General features: G+C 40.9%; 1 protein-coding gene across 3 annotated transcripts; it reads left to right on the forward strand.

The window, feature by feature from the left end:
• Nucleotides 1–6,670: 6,670 nt before the first annotated feature.
• On the forward strand, nucleotides 6,671–20,913 carry LOC146649078 (uncharacterized). Of its 3 annotated transcripts, none has more exons than XM_085385713.1 (5): nucleotides 6,671–6,811; nucleotides 14,142–15,186; nucleotides 15,661–18,738; nucleotides 18,859–18,919; nucleotides 20,159–20,913. In XM_085385713.1, the coding sequence occupies exons 2-5, from the start codon at nucleotides 14,655–14,657 to the stop codon at nucleotides 20,196–20,198; spliced, it is 3,711 nt and encodes a 1,236-aa protein (XP_085241839.1). In that variant the 5' UTR covers nucleotides 6,671–6,811; nucleotides 14,142–14,654; the 3' UTR covers nucleotides 20,199–20,913. The 3 variants fall into 3 exon arrangements, with proteins under 3 accessions (XP_085241839.1, XP_085241840.1, XP_085241842.1); XM_085385714.1 differs by having other exon boundaries at nucleotides 6,792–6,922; XM_085385716.1 differs by lacking the exon at nucleotides 6,671–6,811 and adding an exon at nucleotides 13,628–13,744.
• Nucleotide 20,914: the final 1 nt, after the last annotated feature.

Here is a 20,914-nt window from a genome sequence, read left to right on the forward strand (position 1 = left end):
TAGGAAGAGGAGAGCTGGACACTTTTATCTGCGCTCCCTAACAAGAAGAGGGGCCACGTCCTTCACAATCACACACACACACACACACACACACACACACACACACACACACACACACACACACACACACACACACACCTACATACACACTAACATTCCTCTTCCTATGAATAGACGTATTCACTGTTGTATTATTTTTGTATTTAAATAAAGACAAGTGCAGGAACGGAGCGCACATCACAGGGCCCCCACTCTGGTGTGAGTGTTCTGTGATCGCCCTTGCAAGTAAAAGCTGCAGCGTCTGTGTGTTTCTTTTTTTTCTTTTTCTTTTTTTGTTTTTTTGCCTGTCCCGTTTGGCTCTTTTGCATCAGAATTGTTGTCTAAAGGCAAAGAAAGATGCCCAACGGATTTACTTTACCAAACTGACCATCCCAGCCTTGCCGTAATGGTCCATTTGATTCACCTTTTATTGTTTATTTTATTTTCACTTACTGAATATGGGACAGACTTGACTGGGGGAAAGAAGGGGAGAAAGAAAGAGGGAAAGAGAAACAGCTGAGAAGAGGGACGGGGGAGAAGGGCAAAAAACAAAAACCAACAGAATGAGCAGAAAAAGAAAATGCATATATCAATCACCTGGATCACCTGCTGAGAAAGAAAAAAGAAAACAAGCAGAAGAGAACAAGAGTAATAGAATAAACAACATCACAATGATATATGGGAATATGACAGTAAATACTAAATGTTAAACATTATTGTGCAGCACCTAAGATCAACAGAACACAGTGTGCTTTGAGGTAGGAGCCAAAAAGGGTGTAGTTTGTGGGTGTGATCACCCGTGTGTACACCTGTGAGCATGGACGCGCTTGTTTTTTGTTTTTTTAAAAGGTTCCTTCATGTAATAATCTGCTAGAGGGTGTGGGGGGGCACAGCCCCGTCCTCCAGGGCATGAAGCAGGTATGGAGGAGATCAAGACTCCAGACATCCAGAGGCCCCCAGAACACAAGAGACCAAGGAAGACCAACAGAGGGGCAGCTGCGCCACTGTCCCAGAAAGAGCTGAGGAGAGTCCCAGATGAGGGCTCACTCAGCAGCCGCGGAGCAGAAGTCAGGGGGAGTTGCAGTGACGCGCCCGTGAGCTCCGCCGGCAGCCAGCCGCGCCTGAGTGACCGAGCCCCAGGCCGAGAGGCCGGGGGCACCCCACCTCCGAAGTGGCCCGAGCGAGCCCCAGGCTCCAGGCCCCGATAAGCGGCCGCCAAGGAGTGAGCCGGTGTGTACCCGGACGCCCATCCCCAGACACAAAGAACCACCAACGCACTGATGTCTGAGGGAGTCCGCCACTGGCAGGGGAAGTGGTGGTAGGGGGAGATAGGCCTCCATACCTTGGAGGGCCTGAGATGTCCCCAGAGAGGTGGCGCCTGACACCCAACCTGACATATAGACACAGACATACAGGCACACACAGACACAAACATCCATTCCCACCCTCATGCTCTCATATGCACTCACTCCACACTCAACCAACGTGGAGACAGACATAAAGAGACGCTGTACACACGATCACACTCCCCAAGCGTACTCTACAAACCGGGTCTAGGTACCCTTGCCCCTGGAGGGGGGAACTGCACCCAGACCCAGGTGGTGTTACCCTTTTCCCTGCAGTGGGGGGAGGCAGACCGCCCCGACTCCGCAGCAGCAGGGAGGCCCCACACCCCAGACCGCAGTCGGACGGCCAACTCCTCCTACTAGCCCCCCCGCTCCAGCAGGTCGCAGAGAATGTCTGTGTGTTTCTACCTTTAGATTCTCAGCTGAAGAAGTGTCTTTAGAATAAATCTCTTGACAAGAAGCAATCTGTATGTAAGGATACAAAGTTTTGTAATTGTAAGCATAAAAAAATAGATTTGGGTATGGAAAACCTGTTTACCAGCTGATTGAAAGAGGGAAAACTGTTTCTTATATAAATGTCCTGTATTGACAGAATACTATTTTTACACAAAACCTGAAAGCCTCCACCTGACAGGGAGGGGATGAACATGTGGTTTCCAGTAACTGGTCCAAAGAGAGAAAGACTGTGTAGCATGAAAGCCTTCTGTTATGGATTTTGTTGACAAAGTATGCAAACACAGCCAGCTGAAGTCAATACCTTTATTACCACACGTGTGAGAGCAAGCCGACAGTCAATGATGGTTACAGAGTCATGAGTGCTCCGCTTTCTGGACCCAATTTAGACACATTTTTGGTTTGCAGGGGCCCTCTATTGAAGCACCATTAATAGGGAACCATCTGTTTCCCCATCTCTACAAGACAGTGTATTCACTGGATGGGCCAGGTTGGGCATTGGGACTTTTGCAGATCTATATTTAGATTCATCTTTTGCATCTTTTCAACAATTGATCGCAAAATTTGCATTACTTAGGAGCCATTTTTTTCAGATACTTCCAGGTCCAAAACTTTGTTCACCGTTCATGTAAAGATTGTCCTGTTCTCCTTAGTCATCTATTTATGCTAAACATTATTTTGCTCGGTTTAGGATGATACACCGTACTCATTATACTAAGGACTGGCTCACTAAAATATATAATCCAATGTCTCCGTCATTCTTCTGCAAATTATGCTCATATATTCTGGCACTCTCCATCTTTGAGGGTGTCCTGATCTGGAGTCTTTGATGCCCTGTCCAAGGTAACTGGGAGAAATATTGTTCTAAATGCTGTGACTGCATAATTTGTGTATCATGAGCTTCACTCAATCTACATAAAGACTCGATAGCATCCTTAACTTTGTTGGCCAGCAGGCTGATCTTTTTGAGGTGGTACTCTTCAGTTCCACCTTCTCATATGGCCTGGGTTAAGGAAGTGCTCTATCATCTGAAGCTGGAGAAGATCAGACTGACCCTATCTGGTACTGGGCACAAATTTGAAAAGACTGGGAAACATTTTTTTTCTTATGTGAACAGCACATCTTGTCCTGTTACCCGAGCTTGTCTTGTGGGTGTATAACAAACCTTAATAATAATACTTGTTCTGTTTATTATTATTGCTATTTTTTACTTCTTTATATTATTACTTTATATTACTAAAAAAAGATTCCAGATCACCTTTTGTCTCCTTTTTGAGAGTGTTTACATGTACCCTTAGTGCAAATGAATTCCAAAAATCATTAACAATCCATTCTTTTAAAATGAATCAAAGTTTGGAAATGGGCCTGCACTTGTCTTAAAAAATCTGGAAACTTTTTGATAAATGCATATGAGTTTTAATTTGTTTCACGTTTGCTATTTCATGCATTTTTTGCAACTTATTCCTTAAAATGCAATTTATTTAGGTTTAGTTAGAAAAAAAAGACGTTTCAAAAACTCATAGATCAAATATGATAAAGTTGGAGTGAACAGGTTAAACTATGAGTAAATGGTAAATTGTGGGTATTGGACTTCCTCATTTGGTTGGACAGTACACATATAGCTGACAATGCCATTTCACAAGGGAGTGTGTGCAGCTCTTTATGGCTTAACAAAAGGATGATGGTGATATATTTTAAAATATACTTATAAAGTACTTTCTACATATTGAGAATACACACCACACTTGCAAGAATCATAGTGTCTAACTTAAGGCTTTCTGTCAAATTTAGACCAATAAATTTATTACAGTGATCTCACTCTACAACATAGGTGTCAAACTCTGGCCCGCGGGCCAAATTTGGCCAGCAGCCTAATTACATTTGGCCCGCAAAGCCACACCAAATTATTATTAGAGCTGGCCTACTGGTATTATACAGCTAATATATATATATTGTTTAGTATTAAGCTTTGTTTGTTCCATATTCAGTTTTTCAGCAAAATGTGTTTGAGTCCATAAGAAAAGATTCATTCTGGAGGAATAAATATATTTCAATAAATATTAGCGTTAGCCTGCGACTTTGTTCCAGTTTTGAATTTTGGCCCACTGTGTATTTGAGTTTGACACCCCTGCTCTACAACATAACAACGTTTCACAATTTTTTCAAAGCTTTAGTTATTGTGTTTACAAACAGAATGACGTACATGCACACACACGCTAGCAAAAACATTGTGACCTTGGCAAAGGTGGTTAAGTCTGATTGTGTCATTGTCACCTATTCCTCCCTGAAAATTTGTTAAACCATTAAACCACTTTCTCTTGTTCCTGAAAAAAAATCAAAAAGAATATCAGAAGGTGCAATAATACAAGTGTCATGAAATCAATATCCTTATTTTCCTATTAGATTGTGTTATGTACTTTAATAATGAAGGCTTGTAAAGCAAGGCCACTTTTGACTCACAAACTAAGTGCTCAGCTAGACTGAAAAACAGGAAGTTTTAGTGCACAGCCATATTAATAGCTAAGACACAGAAAAGAGGAACTTTCCATATAAGCAATGTTTGAAACTGTGTGACGTCTGAAGTACAGAAATAACACCATATGAGACACATGTTGAGCTAAAAATGTTAGAGCTCTTGCAACTGGCGTTTGAGCTGTGCAGGGGTCTCTCTCTTCCGGAAGATGATTGAATAAAAAGAAATATAAATGTTTTAACACACTATGAGTCGGTTTTCTCTGTTCTGTCATGGGGACAAAAGAATCGGGGTTTCCGCCCGGTTCTTCGTGTAACAGAGAGAACAAATGTGGCCGAAGGTTGGATCTGATATGAGGCGAACAGAAGACCGGTCTAAAGAGATTTAAAGGTACAGGCACAAACCTGTTCAAAAAGCAAATTTGTGCATATTGGCTGAATTCTAAATTATCTGTTCGCTGAGTGGATGATCTTAACTATTAAATTGGCTCAGTAGTGGTAAAACTAAATTCTTGAGAATAAAGTGAAGCTTTGAAGTAAGGATAATGACACTGTGAGAAAAAGACAGTACTGAGATAAAAGTAACATGAGATGTTGTGGTAAGAGAGAAAAGAGACCAATGTGTGTTTAGGAAAACACAGGATCATAGGTTATTGGTCATTTTATGGGTTAATAAGTGTCAAGTTCAGGATATGTGCTACCCGTTAAAGGGGACGAAGAAACCAGGACTAAGTTTTAAAGATGAAACGGGTTAACTTTATAGAGGTTGTTTCCAAACCAGTGACAAGAGTAAAGTAGGACCTTTTACCAGGAAAAGCTAATTGTATCTTTTGGAGTTTACAGTGTACACTGAGGGAAGTCAGGAATAGTTTTAAACTGGGATTCTAGTTGAAAAGGGGGTGAAGGACGTAGATTTAGGGCAGCTCACAGCCTGGCGTAAATGCAAGGTGCTGTCTCGCAACTTGATTTATTTGTTTGATTTATTTTTATGACAAAAATAATAAGGAAACATTGAAAACATACAACCCGTTGAGGGGACAGATAGGGTTGGGCAATTGAAAGGTTTTGTTTTGTTTAGCATGATTTTTTTTGTTATATTTTAGCTTTTAACATGGAACACGCCTCTCTGCAGCTTCTCTCCTAATGCTACCCCAAATAAAACCCATCTCCATAGAGACTGTGTCAGCTCCCAAACAGACAAAAACAAACTAAAAGCCAGCAGTAAACAACGTAAACATAAACAATCACAACGAAAGAACAATACAGAATCCACATCTGAACCAAAGAGTAAAACAGTGAAATGTGGATTATTAAATATTAGGTCTCTCTCTTCAAAGTCTCTGTTATCTCACCCCAACCAATCACAGCAGATGGCCCCGCCCCTCCCTGAGCCTGGTTCTGCTGGAGGTTTCTTCCTGTTAAAAGGGAGTTTTTCCTTCCCACTGTCACCAAAGTGCTGCTCACAGGGGGTCATATGATTGTTGGGTTTTTCTCTGTATCTATGAAGCGCCTTGAGGCGACTTTTGTTGTGATTTGGCGCTATATAAATAAAATTGAATTGAATTGAATTGAAGTAAACTTAATGGGATAAATTAGGAATTATGTTGTGTTTCTTCTGTCATGGGGACAAAAGAATCGGGGTTTAATACAAGAGTATAAAGATCAACAGCAATTCAAAGAAAATATATATTTACTGATGAGTACTGCAAGTACTGTTTTTTATATCCCTCAATATGTAGCAGTGAAGAATAGAACAGATCTTTTTTCAGGATACAGCATAAAAGTAATGGGAATAATGTTTGCACTGCAGTAGGTCAAAGAAAGTAACCAAAATCAAAGTTCCATCATACATATAGCTTTTCAGCACATTTCAATCAGTCTGGAAAATTATCATGTAGACTGAATATTATTATTATCACATCTTTCACATGCTTTTGGAATTCCACAGCAGGGTTTCAGAAATGTAATTTACCCAAATTATTGCTCATGTACTGTTAAAGGGAACGGAAAGGTAGAGATGCAAATGCACATTTCATTAAAATAATAGGAAGTTAACAAGCAGAGCTGAGGATAAAATATCATTTAGAATCATATATGGAAAATTACTGGTGTATATAACTAACAATATCCAAAAGGAGTTGAATATAATAAGGCAGGAACTCAAAGAACACGATGCTTATTACTCCCTTGAAAAGAGAACATATAGGATTAAACCATGTACTCCATAAAAAAGCAAAACACCCAACAGGTCTCTGTCTTTAACGTAATACACCAGAAAGCGTTAAACATGTATGGACCAATTGCACAAAGCATGTGGAAGAGAGACGAGAATTAGTTATATTCCCCACCGCACGCTGTACTCCATCCACACGCCCTTCCCGTAGGTGGCGCTAATGCGCATGCCAGTCGGTTCTCCACTCGCCATTAACGTCCGAAGAAAACGAAAAGAAACGGAAGAAGACAGTTCAGCGGGACCAAGATATAAAAACGTATTTACTGTGGTACGTAAGTTTGCTGGTAGCAAGCATCATCATTGAATTTGATCTTTCAGCCGTTGCATTGTTTTGTGTGCACGCTTCAAAGACGATGAGAATTGCATTGTGAAAAACGCGGTAAGGATGAGTGACATGAGCACCTCGACGTGTTTGTTTTTTATAACCTTTTAATTACCGTTCAAAAGACATAACACGCCTCTGTTTGCATGTGACTGGCGCGTTTTCTTTAAAAAGAAGAAGAAGAAGAAGTTAAAAATATAGTATTTTTAGTATTTATTTATTTATTGTCATTGTCAAGAACAATGAAATTGCGTTTGGGGCTTCCATACAACCCAAAACGGGACGTTAACGAATCACACAGCCCCGTTAGCGTAGGTAGGTTGAGCCAAAGTCTTTGTTCTTGAGCATGTGACATATTCTTAATCTGAAATGCGAAAGTCAAGAGCTGCGTTCCTGGTAACCAGTTTAACTCAAATGGTTCCCCAACGTACTCATGGTTCCCCTTCAGTCGACCCACTCCATATGGGATCACGCTTCCGGGTGCCCTGGCTGAAACCCCACAGCTACGATGACGTATGTGGCTCCCGCTCGTGGCATCATCCCTCAGTTCTTGCACTCTTCACCTTAATAAAGAACACCTATGCTGAACTGGGCTAGATAGCTACTGCTAGTTAGCTCCGTTGCCTGCCGCCCCTGTTGTTTTACTGGTGTTTTGATGGCAGAGCTGCGGGGGCGCGTTCGCTGTATTGTTCCTCTGCTGTCAGATGGAGGCAGTGTAGGAAGTCTGTGCTGGTCAGTGGACGGCTCTTGCTCCAGCTGCGGAGGAGAGGGAAGTTATAACGTATAGAAGGCCTAAGAGAAACAGTGTTTGACTACAATGACCTGGATGACTGAGAACCTTCACAGACATAGTGTTAAACATTGAAAATTGTAACTACGGCCACTGGCTGTGCTACTTTTTTAAAATCTTTCAGGCTGTAATCAAATCTACTGTCTTTGGCTTTACTTTTGCAAGTAGATGGAAAGCATTCCTCTGTTTCAGAGACTTGGAGAGCGATCCATGCTTTCATTGTATCTCGACTTTTGTCGTCTGTTAGCTGACTGCAGCTACATTGGTTAGCACCCTCATACCTTTCTGATCTTTTGAACTGGTAGATCTTTCAATATCATCTGCAGACTACCAAAGCACAGAGGAGGTCGGCCTTTGCTGTGACTGCTCCTAAACTGTGAAACAAACTGCCTCTTCACATCAGGACCTCCCCAACATTAGGCACTTTCAAAACATGTTTGAAAACCCACATTTATTCCTTGGTTTTTAAAGCAGAATGAGTTCTGACTACTTGTTCTTGTACTGCTTTACTGCTTGTTCTGACTGCTTGCTGCAGCACTTGAGTCAGCAGCAATGTGCTATATAAATAAATGTGACTGACTTTTGTTGTTGTACGCTTGTTCATAATATCAGTCTGTACATGCTCCAGAGAGCTTTTCTTCAAATTCTTTAATTCTCACTCGCTTTTGCAACTTTGTACTTTTGTGTTACTCGCAGCAACAACTCCACCTCATTGTTAGTCCATTTAAAAAGCTCGCTGCTTTTCCTCAACATTTTGCTGCCACATTTCAACAAGTAAATAAACGGCAGACGGAAATGAGGCAGGTCGAATCTTCTTGCGTTTCACGCATGCGCAGGACTGGAACGTAAGCGTTTTCAGCCGTTTCAACTCCGTGAAAACGACTGAAAATGCTAGTGTGGACGCGGAGGCGAAAACGCCGTTTTCACATTTATCCAGGCTAGTGTGGTTGTAGCGTCAGTCTCTACCACTCAAAGCGGTTGGTGCCTGCAGAGTGCTAATTCAGAATCATCTTGTGCAGCATTTTTGCTTTGATCCTTTTGGTACTCATTCCACATCTCTACCAACTGCCTTTGGGTTGTATGCCTCTCCCTTCTTAAACATGAGCACTGTCTCCATGTCCAAAGAGCTCTAGTTTCATCTCATGTGAGAAAGGAAGTGCTACCAGTGTGTAGAATCTTTCTCCCAAGTTATCCTTAGCATACTTTAGTCTGGCTTGAAGGTGTTTCTTCTACAGAAGTGTAGTTTTTCTTGCTCTGCATTCTCAGTCTCTTCCTGTACAGTGTCCTGGTGATTGTCTTCGATCCATCTTAGTTTAATAAATACCACACATTATCTGAAGTTAATTTTGAACTTTTCCATAACTTTGTTGTTCTACTGTAGTTAAATTACTTAGATGGGTTAGCTGTTGTTTGTTGCATCCTTTGCAGATTCATGAATTTGAATATATATTTAATATTAGTCTGTAATGAAATAACAGGGCTCGCAAAATCTCTAGCCCGACGTCCCGGGGCTAGCGATTTTTCCAGTCGGGCCCTGCCCTGCCCATCGGGCTATCATAGGAAGGAAAAATATATGTCAATGCTTTTGTGTTCTTTCGGAAATGTAGCTGGGTAATTATGTCATTGACATCGGTGAGCCACTGTCAATATGTGACATATTGAAATCGTGTTTGAATTTGCGCTTGTTTTTTGCTTTCACTTTGCAATCGCACGAACTGTGTATAGAGAGCGACAGCACTGATCTGTGAGTGATGATAATTTGTGCACCAATCCCTCTGACGTCGTCTTATCAATCGTTAGCTTACTATGCAAACATGACAAGTGAAATCTCCCGCAGCAAGCTTAAACATGTGAGAGGTAGGGCTGGGCAAAACAATTATTTTCCTAATCGATTAATCTAACGATTCATTTTTCAATCTGATTCGATTTCGATTCGATTCGATTAACGATTTTTTTTCCCCATTATTTGACTTGTATAGCAATTTCACATTTACTAATTTATGTATATAAATGAAAAAAACAAATTTATTCATTTGAAGACCTTTTAATAAAAAAAAATTGCAAAATAAAGTTGTAGAGGTCGTACAATCAATACAATAGAGATAGCATTTAACAAGAAATGAAATGTGCAAACATATATAAAATTAAGGAAAAGTTAACAAAACATTTCAAATAAATAGCAACAATGGTGTCTTTAAACAAACAAAATGTAACATTCACTTTGCTTTCTGCCAAAAAGTGCTCTTCATTCACAAAACAAAATCCACAATAACATTGTACTACAATCTTCTGTTTTTAACAAAAAATTAAATGTTTTGCAAAACAAATATAACAAAGGAAATCATAGCAAAAAATTAATAATATACAAACAGCAGAAATGGCGTCTTTGAACAAATAATGAAATGACAAGTTACCCCTAAGTAGGACTCTGTGACCAGACTTGTCCAAGCATCAGTGGTAAGGGAGATTTTGGATGTGGCTTTTTTTAGTTCATTCCTTAGTTTCTCCACTGAAGTTTCATACTTTCTCTCCATCATGCTTGTAAAATGACGCTTAGACGGCAGAGTGTAACCTGGTTGGAAAGTGGTCAGCATTTCTTTGAATCCCTCACCCACAGCAAGTGGTCTCTTGTCTTTTAAAATCATAGATAAGACGCTCTCAGTAAGTACAGCCACCTCCTGGGGGGTGCATGGTGTACTTCTTCTCTGACAGTAGTCCTCCAGACTTCTCTGTTTATTCCTGAAATCATAAATCACACACAGCACACAGATGTGTGCTGTGATTATCTCTGTGTCTATGAGTGAGTGTACGTCTACGTGGGGGGGGGGGGGTCTGGATGAATTAACGGGTAAAAACTAGCGTTAGTAAACAAGTTGAAAACTTACGGTGGTTTGTCCTTTGCAGAAGCGGCTCCTGGATGCAGTCGTTTGAGGTGCTGGTGCATAGCCGTCGTGCTTTTATGATAGGCCATTTCCACCTCACAAAGCCGGCAAACGACTGAATCACTTCCTTTTCTGTTAAAATATCCCCATACTGTAGAACTGCGTGTTCGGGTGGAGTGATTTAAGTTGACTGCAACTGCCTCACTCATGATTCCGCTACTCGCTGCCGCCATGTCTTTTTTTGAAAGTGACGACGCATCGACGCAGATTTTTTTACGTCGATGTATTTTTTGCGTCGACGTAATCGATTACGTCGACGCGTTGTCCCAGCCCTAATGCGGACCACTTATGTGCACCCGTGTAAATAACATAATGTTCTGCCGGGTGTGTTGTTGGTTTTCTCTCGATTTCTGAGTCGACAAGCGCCTTTGTTACTGGGACCAGTCATTTTAAGAAAGGCCCCATTAGAACCCATGAGAAATGCAAGAAATGCATTATTGCTCAGTCTGCAATATCTTTCCCAGAACAAACACCAATTGCAAATAACATACTAAAAATAAACCTGAAAAATCAGTTTAAAACAGCTACTATGTTGCAAAGAGTGAACTACCACTGGCACAATGTAGCAGTCTTTGCAAACTTTAAAAAGCAAATGGCCTCGATCTTGGTTCCACTTGCCTCTTACCCGTGACTTCAGTGGAAATTTCAAATTCAGGATCTGACACAGACTGATTCATGTCCTACACAGTTCTTACAAGTTCATAGAAATGTCTGTTCAATCAGAACCAAGTATTTGAGTTGATGATTGTAATTTTTATACAATGTTGTAATTTGTGTTTCAACAATTTTTTGATTAATATTTTGTTTCCGTTACAATATTATACATTAATGTATAATATTGTACATTAATGTATAATATTGTAACGGAAACAAAACAGGAAACAAAACATCAATCAAAAAATTGCTCTTTTTTTTATTCGGGCTACTTAAATTTATTTTGGGCTACCAAAAACTGAAGAGTCCCTGCCCGAAGGGCTACCAGGGATTTTGAAATTTTGCGAGCCCTGAATAATCAACATTTTTAAGCTAACAAAACCTTAAAACTGAACCTTAAATACCTTTTTGTGAAATTTTGGTTATCGTTATTTTATAAAATTGAAAGTACATCAGAATTAACAACTTTGTCCAAAATTAGTTTCTCTTGCCATTACTGCTGTTGTTGCAGGAAATTCGTCAGTATGACCACCACAGATAGTTCCAGAGAGTTTCTGGGAGGTTTAGCGTTAGTAAAGTATCTCAGTGTCTTTATAATATTTTTTAATAAAGTTTTAGTTTCTATCCTTAGGCAGGGAGGAATTATAGCATCATCTGAGAATTCTGAAGGCCCTTTCACATAAGACACGGCATGCTCTGCGCTGGCTGCTGCCCTCTGCTTGTACGTCGTTTTTTTGTGCCCGGTCTATAGCTACTTTTTTCATTAGTACTTATTAAGATCAGCTCGCCATGACTAAACTCAGATCGACTGGTTTTCCATTACAATGCATGTTTGTTGTTATAGCAATGCGGCCAAGTGTCCAATGACGTAATTAGTATGTGACATGAACCCTACAACAAAGGTGGACGTCGAGGCAACGATATACCCGGTGCTCGATCTATGGCTGTTTGTCAGACTCGGGGGACCATGTCCTTGTTTTGTGTTTTGTTTTTTGCTTTTTTTGTAGCCATTTTCCCTCATTGCCAGGTTTCAAAACTGGCAGTTTTGATTTGCATAAGTAAGACTTTCTCATGACTCATTGAATGACGCCACTGATCAGCCAATCGGGGGCACGCAGTCTGACTCTAAATATTGTGGCAAATTGTGGCGAGATGATCCAAGTAGGTACTAATGAAAAAGAGGTTATGTACCAGATTGCTTTGTTTCCACAACACTGCTTTCCTTCCAAGGTCCCCAGAGCTGTTGAATGGAATGACTTACTCAACGGCTTGGAGGGAAACTTCTGTCATAACGTTCATTGAACTGCACAGAATGTTTTCGTTGCATGCTTGAACTTAGGGTGACTGTAGTTTTAGTTTCAAAACTTGTGTGAAGGTATGTCAGCAGGCATGAGGACTCCTCGCTGGCGTGCTTGTGCTGTGCTTTGCTCGCTGCCGCTGGAAAACGTCCCAGGATTCCAAGTTTATCCGCTCTGCACAAAGCGCTCTGCCTCCTGTATCGTAGATGTACACACTGAACACGATGAATGCAGGGTTAAAGGGTTTGTCTGTGCTAGGGGTGGGTGATAGAGATTTTGACTATACCGCTCTATCGCGATAGCGCATGTTGATGATGTCATCAAGCTGCGCCTGTTTTGGTCGAAAGCATCGCAGCGGCTACAACCATTATCATCTGCAAATTGTGGCGGGCGACAGTCACAGCAAAGAGATGAAGCACTTCTGGAATATGGGGAAAGCTGAAAACTGCGCTTCCTCCACTTCCGTAACGTTGAGTCATTAATGTTGAATTCTCTCGCAGCTACTCTGTTCCCATGTTGTTGCAGTATATTAATAACTAACCTCGTATTGTGGATGAATGATCTCAGTTGTTCTCCTGACTGACGTTTGGCCCGTGTACAGCATCCTGCTATGCGACTGCATTTGTCCTTGACCACCAGAATCCCTCACGTTAACTTTTATCGAGTGGAAAAAAAGTTGGCGTTCATCCTCCAGCTTCACTGTGCTAATGTTATGCTAACATCGCTGTGTCGCTAGCAATCATGTAGCACAACATTATATACCAGGTAGTCCAACTTCAGTAACCCTGCAAACGCCACTGCTGTTTAGTTTTCCGTCTTCATTTATGTTGGAAGTGGCAGCAGAGCTGTACGTTTGAATTAGTTTCAAAAATCTCTGTCAGAACATGGTATGAAATGTTTAGGTGGAAACTAGCGAGCCAACTTCCTGTTAACTTCTAACTCCGTTAAATTTAATAAATTCTGTTTTCATGGATGCCTGGATGTTAAACTTAATTGTTACACCAGATGATTTAATTAAAGATGAAAGAATTTAGACCGTTTTTAACTCTTAGTTTTCGTTTGACTTTGGGACCTGAAGAAGACGGAGTTTTGGACCCAGATTACTCCGCGAAGCTCCTCACTACGGCAGCCGTAATGCTCTGACAATCCATCAAAACATTTTTAACAGATTTCTGCACGCCAAAATCGGTTCGAGGTCAGTAAGCACAACCAGAATTCATACATAAGGCACACTCGATTTTTGAGAAAATTAAAGGATTTTGTGTGGAAAATACGTTATACAGAAGAAAAGAATATATCGTGATATATATCGTTACCGCACGTGCTTCAAATTATATCGCGATATGGATTTTAGGCCATATTGCCCAGCACTAGTCTGTGCTACACACAGCTGGATCATGTTTGTTCCTTCTCAGAACGTTGTGGACCTTCTGCTCAGTCATTTCTGATTTAATTTTGTACAGTTTAGACATGTATCATGATTGCTGTAAAATTTCAGCTTCATAGATCAAAAATGTTTTTTAAAAATGGTCTATTGTTAAATATATGCAGATTTTTAATTTTCACTTTCATTTATTTGTCTTGTTTCCTAGACAAGGGGACTACTTAACTGAAGTCATCGTTTGAAAGACTGCTCTTCAGGCAATACTTTCTGAATGTTCCAACAGTCAAGGAAGTCTCAGGACAGCCTGGTTCTCCTGACAATTTGAACTCAAATCAGGGTAGCCTTTCTGCATCTTGAAAAATCAGAAGTGACTTGCTGTCAAGAAAGCAGTGCACAATCCCACCAAAATTCCATGGAATCCACTGTCTACAAAAATCACAATTGTGCACTGAATTACAGCACCCCAAACCCAAGGATTTTGCATTTAGTGTGTATAGCAGTGACAATCAAACAAAAAGAAATACTGGCTTGAGTTCATCAGCACATGTCCTTGTTTAACACAAAGGAATATCCTCTCTTGAGAACTTCATAAGACAGCCTTCTAACAAAAGTGGACAGCTTGTGGAATTTTTAACTGAGACTTTAACTTTTCCTAAAAGTTTCTAATATACAATGCTGGGCTGAAGCAAGGGCTGCTCCACTTCATAGAGAGAGAGCCCAAATGTTTTCTTTACAAGATCAGTCTTCTTCTGTACCTGAGAACAACGCCTCCACATCATCCCCATTATTTTGCATCTCTCCAAAAAAGGAATCTGCTCATTTCAAATCTTCCAAGATTGAACCTAATGTTGATGATTTTTCAGAGGAAAAATGTTTTGAGAATCAGGAAGTGGGAAGTTTCCTCCCACGAGTTTGTGAGCAGAAGGAACAAATCCTAGATCATTCAGAAGGAAATGTTTCCACCCCTTCTCAGAAGCTCTCCCCTTCTTCTCTCAGGGATCAGCCAGCCGAAGGTGAAGTCTTGGAAGCTAAAAAAACCAAACGGATCACAGATGATGAAATATTAGACTTTATCGAGAAAGAGGTTGCGTTACTATATTCTACCAAGCGGCAAAGTTTCAGCCCTGTTCTTACTGAGCAGTGCACTACTGCAACTGGACAAGAAGATGAAGTGAAGGAAAGCAAAGGAGCTGAGTTCTCTCCCACGTCTCAAGAGAAATGTGATATATCTGCATCAGAGAAACATGTAGCAGGTACACCAAACTCTGCTGTTGACAGCTCAAGACATGTTCATAAAAATGTTGAGAAGTATTCCAGTGTAAATTTTACCAGTATGAAAACATGACCTTGTTTCATGGCAAACCCCCAAAAGTGGATTCTGTCCATCTGGACGTAGCGTTTTCAGTGGGAGAAACGTTTCATCCAACTGACTTCTTCAGTCTGGGGAAACCTGCAGTCAGCTCAATCTTAATGATCAAGGAACTGACCCCCTAGCCCATTGTTCCTTCGGTGCTGCTAGTGTCAGTCATTATGCAAATGTACTGTTTATAAGATTGGGGAAACCTGCAGTCAGCTCAGACTGAAGAAGTCAGTTGGATGAAACGTTTCTTCCACTGAAAACGCTACGTCCCGATGGACAGAATCAACTTTTAGGGATTTACTTATCTGGGTGATTGAGCATGCATCAAGACATTTCATGGGTAACTTTCATCTCTTTACATCCACAGATTATCAACGTGTCGTCTTGGACGTTGCTCCCACTTGCATAAATAATGAAGCAGAGCATCCAGTGACTGTGACAGCAGTTTCTGGAGTCACCGTGCCAGAAGAGACTGAGAAGTACCCAGGATTAACGGTCAGCTGCAGTTCCTCACAAGGAGAGCGTGAGAGAGTCAAAGAAACCGAAGGCACTGGAGATCAAGATCAAAATGTAAACGAACAGACACCTCCATCTAGACCTGAAGGTGCAGATACATTCTCTGCTGCAGTTAGAAATGATCCAGAATATGAACAGGGTTCATCAAAGCCAGACATGCATCTTTTAAACACAAACCAAGAGGAAGTAAGGTTTGAGGACCCTTCATATGAAGATATAAGTGAAGATGAGAATCCAGAAGTTGATAATAATGACGAGGAGATGCCTTCACCTTCATGTGACGTGTCTGAAGCCAGTAATACGCAGTTTGGACATGTGCAGAGTCAGGCCGAGCTTCCAAAGAACCAAACACTTGGCATAGCACAAGATTGCTCTTGTCCATGTTTTGTTGAAACTGAGGATGGGTTTGAACGTTTCTTATGTCCTAAATGTGACGGTGAGAAACATTTAGATTGGCAAGCAAGCTGCTCTTTGAGCCCCCTTTCTGACGCGCAAGATCAAGAGGAGACTGATGAGGACGATGATTGGCTTGTTATGCCTATTAGCGTATTAGATGTTAAATGGGAACCAGCAGATGAAGGCCAGGCTGACCCAGAAACTGTTTCACAGCATGATGGTGAGCATGAAGACCAGGTAAAACAAAGTGACACAAATCCAGCTGTCTGTGAGGTACCCGGATCTGTTCCAAACCATGTGCCAGCTTCTGCTTTTTCCATGATGGAGGTTTTTGAAACACCTTCTCATCTAGCAAAAGTCATACAATCTAGAGAGACAATGCAACAGTCCTTCATGGTGCCTTCTTCCTGGGGCACAACTGAGACTAAAGCTCAGAGACCACAAAATAGGGAGTCACATAGTGCTCCTGATGACAGTTGTGAAACTGACGATAGTTCCGATTACTCTGCTGATTCAGGACGTAACTATCTGACCGTGTCCAAACAGTGGTTAAGTAACCTGTCAGCGCCTGCGTCAGCAGAGAAAAATGACTCTGGTTCTGTAAAAGAAAATGAAGACCATGAGATGGCAAACTTACAACCAAGTCAAACGGGGAACAGAAGCAAGTCTTCAGAAAAGGATGACATCATCAACCTTGATTCTGACACCGAGGATGAAGGTGTCCAAAGCTGTCCAGAGACAAAAACAAAGAGATTATGCTCTACGCGCACAGAGAACAGTGGAGCTGCCAGCCTTAATCAACTGAAGAAACCTTCTCCTGAAACTGTGGAAGGAAACTGTCAAACCAATGGACGTACATCTATAGATTTATCCAGATGTTGTGACGAAGTGATCCAGAGTGGGAACCCTGACCTTTCACAAAGGACAGAAAAGTGTAATAATACTGGATCTCACCATGGTAGAAAAGCACGAAGCATTTCAGATGATCCTGCTGTTATAGTAATATTTGACAGTGATGATGAAGAAAAACAAAGCAGCAGACGGGTAAAGAGGAAAGGTGCATTCTCTGAGTCAATGAGTGGAGGCAGTACTTCATGTGGAGAACAAGTGAGGGATATTGAAAAGAAGGGAAGTCCTAAAGCAAACAGCAGAAAGCCGAGTATGCCTTGTGCAGATTCACCAAAGTCACAGCATCAGTCCAAACCTCAGCAAACACAGATAAAAGAAAAGAAACAGGATGTAACCTTTAGCCAATCAGATAGTATAAAGAAGAGAAAACTGATTAAAGTTAAAGTGCGTCCTGAGCGTGTTCAACAAAACGACAACAGACAGACTACTTCAAAAATCATGGAACAACATCGTGATGATGCACAAAATAGTCTTCATGTCAGCCAAAACACCCAAATCAATTTATCATCAAAGAACCGCTGTGAGAAGCAGTCTGTGGACACGGAGGTAGACATCACTAAAGCTCACTATCACCACGTTCAACAAAAGGCACAAAGGCAAACCTCAGAAATGGTGCAAAGAGAAGTAGAAAAACACCTTAACAACAAGGAAAGAGAGACTAGAGTTCTCTCGTCAGAAACGGAGGACAGCGATGATACCTTGATTTATATACAAACCAGTCCACCGTTCATGAACTACCAACACAAGAACCCCCAGTCTGCGGACAAGGGAATGGGCTCCATTTGCCATCAGCATGTTGAACAAAAGGCCAGTGAACATATGACATCAAAAACAATGGACAGGAAGGTTAAACAAGCCTTGAAGAAGCAGAAGAGAAAGACTAGAGTTCTCTCATCTCAAACTGAGGACAGCGATGATACCTTAATTTATGCACAAACTAGTCCATCCTGTTCTGATAGCGAGGATGACTCCACTATGACTCCCGTGATTCCTCGCTTTGTTGTTCAGAAGTCTTCTTCATCTAGTGATTCCCTTAAACTTCTAAAACAGTCTACAGTCCAAAGGCGAGGCAAAAATGAATCCCAGCCAACTCCAGAGACCCCCACAGAAACCAGCAAGACTGACTCTAAAAAGAAGAAACAACAAGGGGCTAAAGGAAAGCTTGTATCCAACCCAAAGCCTATAAGTGATGCACACCATACAGAACCGTTGTCTAGGTCTGCGGATAGCTCATCTAGTTCCAGGCACTGCTCGTCCTCATCCAAACTACAGCGATCTCACTCTGACAGAAACTCTTCAACATTACATCAGTCTCGCACTCCTACAGAGGGCCCGTCATCTTCCACATCCATGCAGTCATCAGCAAAGGAACAAGTGTTCAGTGACTGGCGAAAGAGCTTTGTCCCAACCAGGAGAGACCGAAAGAGTAGTCTGGAGAGTAACCTGAGACCAAGGCACAATTACGAGTCGCTAAGAGAAGCCAGAGCTGGACCAAGTCAATGTGACAAGCCACACAAACGGAGACACAGCTCCTATGAGTCTGTACCTCCTCTGATGAAGAGGCCCAAGGATGAAGCCATACAGATAACGAAGGCCAGACATCAGGACGCTCCATTAGTGCGAAGTGTGTACTTTTGAAGTCTCTAAAATGTTTTAATTGATTTGATTCATATATTAATAATAGTCAAGTTCCAAATTGTTATTTTAAATGTGTTTGATCTTGACTGCATGTTTCTAAATGTAGGATTTCCTCTGAGACAAGGCTACAAGTGGAAGAATGAAACGAGCGTCATGGCCGACAAAAGGTGATGCTCAACATTTAATATCGACTGCATATAAAAGAGTGGTCAAGCCTCCGGGTATGAGCAGTAAAACCAATACGGAGATCCCTCTAACTTTCCTTTGGCCAGCAGAGAGAAGTAACTTGTGTAGGGCTGTGCGATATGACCAAAATCTCATATATATAGATGTCTTAATATCCCGATATTAAGACATCTATCGTCCGATAACGATATAAATCACAAAAATGTAACATTTTCTGTAAATTCTGTGAATCTCGGGCAGCTCGACTTGCGTGAAGTGTTTCCAGCTGCGCGTCGTGTACCTGGAGTCCAGTGTTTTAGCCGATGCATGAAACGATACATTTTTAGACATAAGTTGTAACGGCCGCAGTTTTCTTTGTGAGTATTTATTACACGGCGTGCTGCGGGGAGAAGCCTGTTCTGACGTTTGAGTCTAAGGTTTATTTTTTAGCACCTGGCGGCTCTTTTTTACTTCTCATCCATAAACAATCTGCTCTTTCACGTGATTCAGTTTATTTTGAAAAGTCTCAACAGGATCTTGAGCTTTATTGTGAAAGGTTTATGTGGAACAAGCGGACACGCGGTGGTTTTACCGTTGTTGTTGTTGCTAACGACAACGCATAAAAACAAACGCTTGTCCGTCCGTAGTGTGGTTATATTAAATATAAGAGAAAGAGAGAACTTTAGGAAATGAATATAGCCACTACAGGGACCATAATAATGATAATGAAAAAATATCGCTGTAAACAGTTTATTTTGCGACACCACGAAACAAACGATTGCGTAAAATGAAACGACAGACGTTTTTATATCGTCATCCGATATATATCGTTATATCCAGCAGCCCTAACTTGTAGTTGTTTCGACATGTGGGAAAACTGCCTTGGCTCCGGACTCTGAGTATTTGATCTGCTGCTGAATTTGAATCTGCTTTTTTAACTCATGCTCAAGTCCAAAAGGTTTATTTAACCAATTTAACGTCCATGTAAAATCACTAGTATTGGTCAGTTTACAGGTTGAATGAGGCCATGTCAAAGATAATGTGAAAATTGTGGTCTGGGCTTGTTATGTCTGGTTTTAAATAGCTAAGATATCACGTGAATATGCTTAGCTTGAGGCTTCACAACAGAGCTTGAGTAAAGAGTCATTGATAACTTGCTGTTTTGTTTTCAAAGTCAAAGCAATGCAGTGTACAGTATGACCAGGTTTTCTGAGGTGTGTCCTGTGTTTCACTGTGTGCAGACCAAGGAAAAGGTTCAGCTCTCCAAGACCTCACCACTGAAGGGAAAAACGCTCTGCCAAAGAGGCATTCTGTTGTTTTTGTTATGACTGGTTCTGTGTTTGATTTAATAAAGCACTTGTGTAAAACAAGTGACGTTACATATAAAACTATAAGAAGTTCAGCATTTTATGTGTTGTACTTGCTATATTATATACACTCAAAAAATACAGGAACACTGAAGTTGCACACCAGACAATCTTGAAAATGAAAGTTGGAAATGGGATGGAAACTAAAGTCATCAACGTTTTGATGGGTCCATTCTAATTCTAAGCAAACACTGACTTGTTCCCGTATTTTCTGAGCAGTATACAAACATTATTCTTTGTTTTCTTTGGAAACAGAAGTGCCTGTATGAAAACCCAACATGCAGCTGTTTACTGTATTTTCTCTGAATACTGTTCATACTTGAAACTTTGTAAATAGTTTGTTGAATTTTTTTATCTATTCATTTATAAGCTTTTTTTCTTACTCAGAAAATTCTATGCACCACTTAAAATAGCTGCATATTAAAAAAAAAAAAAGCCTTATTACAAGAAGTGCTAATAGATTCACAATTGTTTGAATGTCTGTTTCACGGGATTTTAAATGCAGTATTATGCTCACTCTGTTTAAGTGATGTTCCCCAGTGCCTGTGTGAGTCCTAAACCCATCAGAAGGTTTCAAACCGCTGACAGGTGAAATGAATAAAAGTTGGTACAATGTTCTGCTAGAAAAAC

The sequence above is a fragment of the Rhamphochromis longiceps genome, linkage group LG17 (assembly GCF_057381845.1).
Source record: "Rhamphochromis longiceps isolate RC_006_pf linkage group LG17, R_longiceps_female_GT1.1, whole genome shotgun sequence".
Classification (NCBI taxonomy): domain Eukaryota; kingdom Metazoa; phylum Chordata; class Actinopteri; order Cichliformes; family Cichlidae; genus Rhamphochromis; species Rhamphochromis longiceps.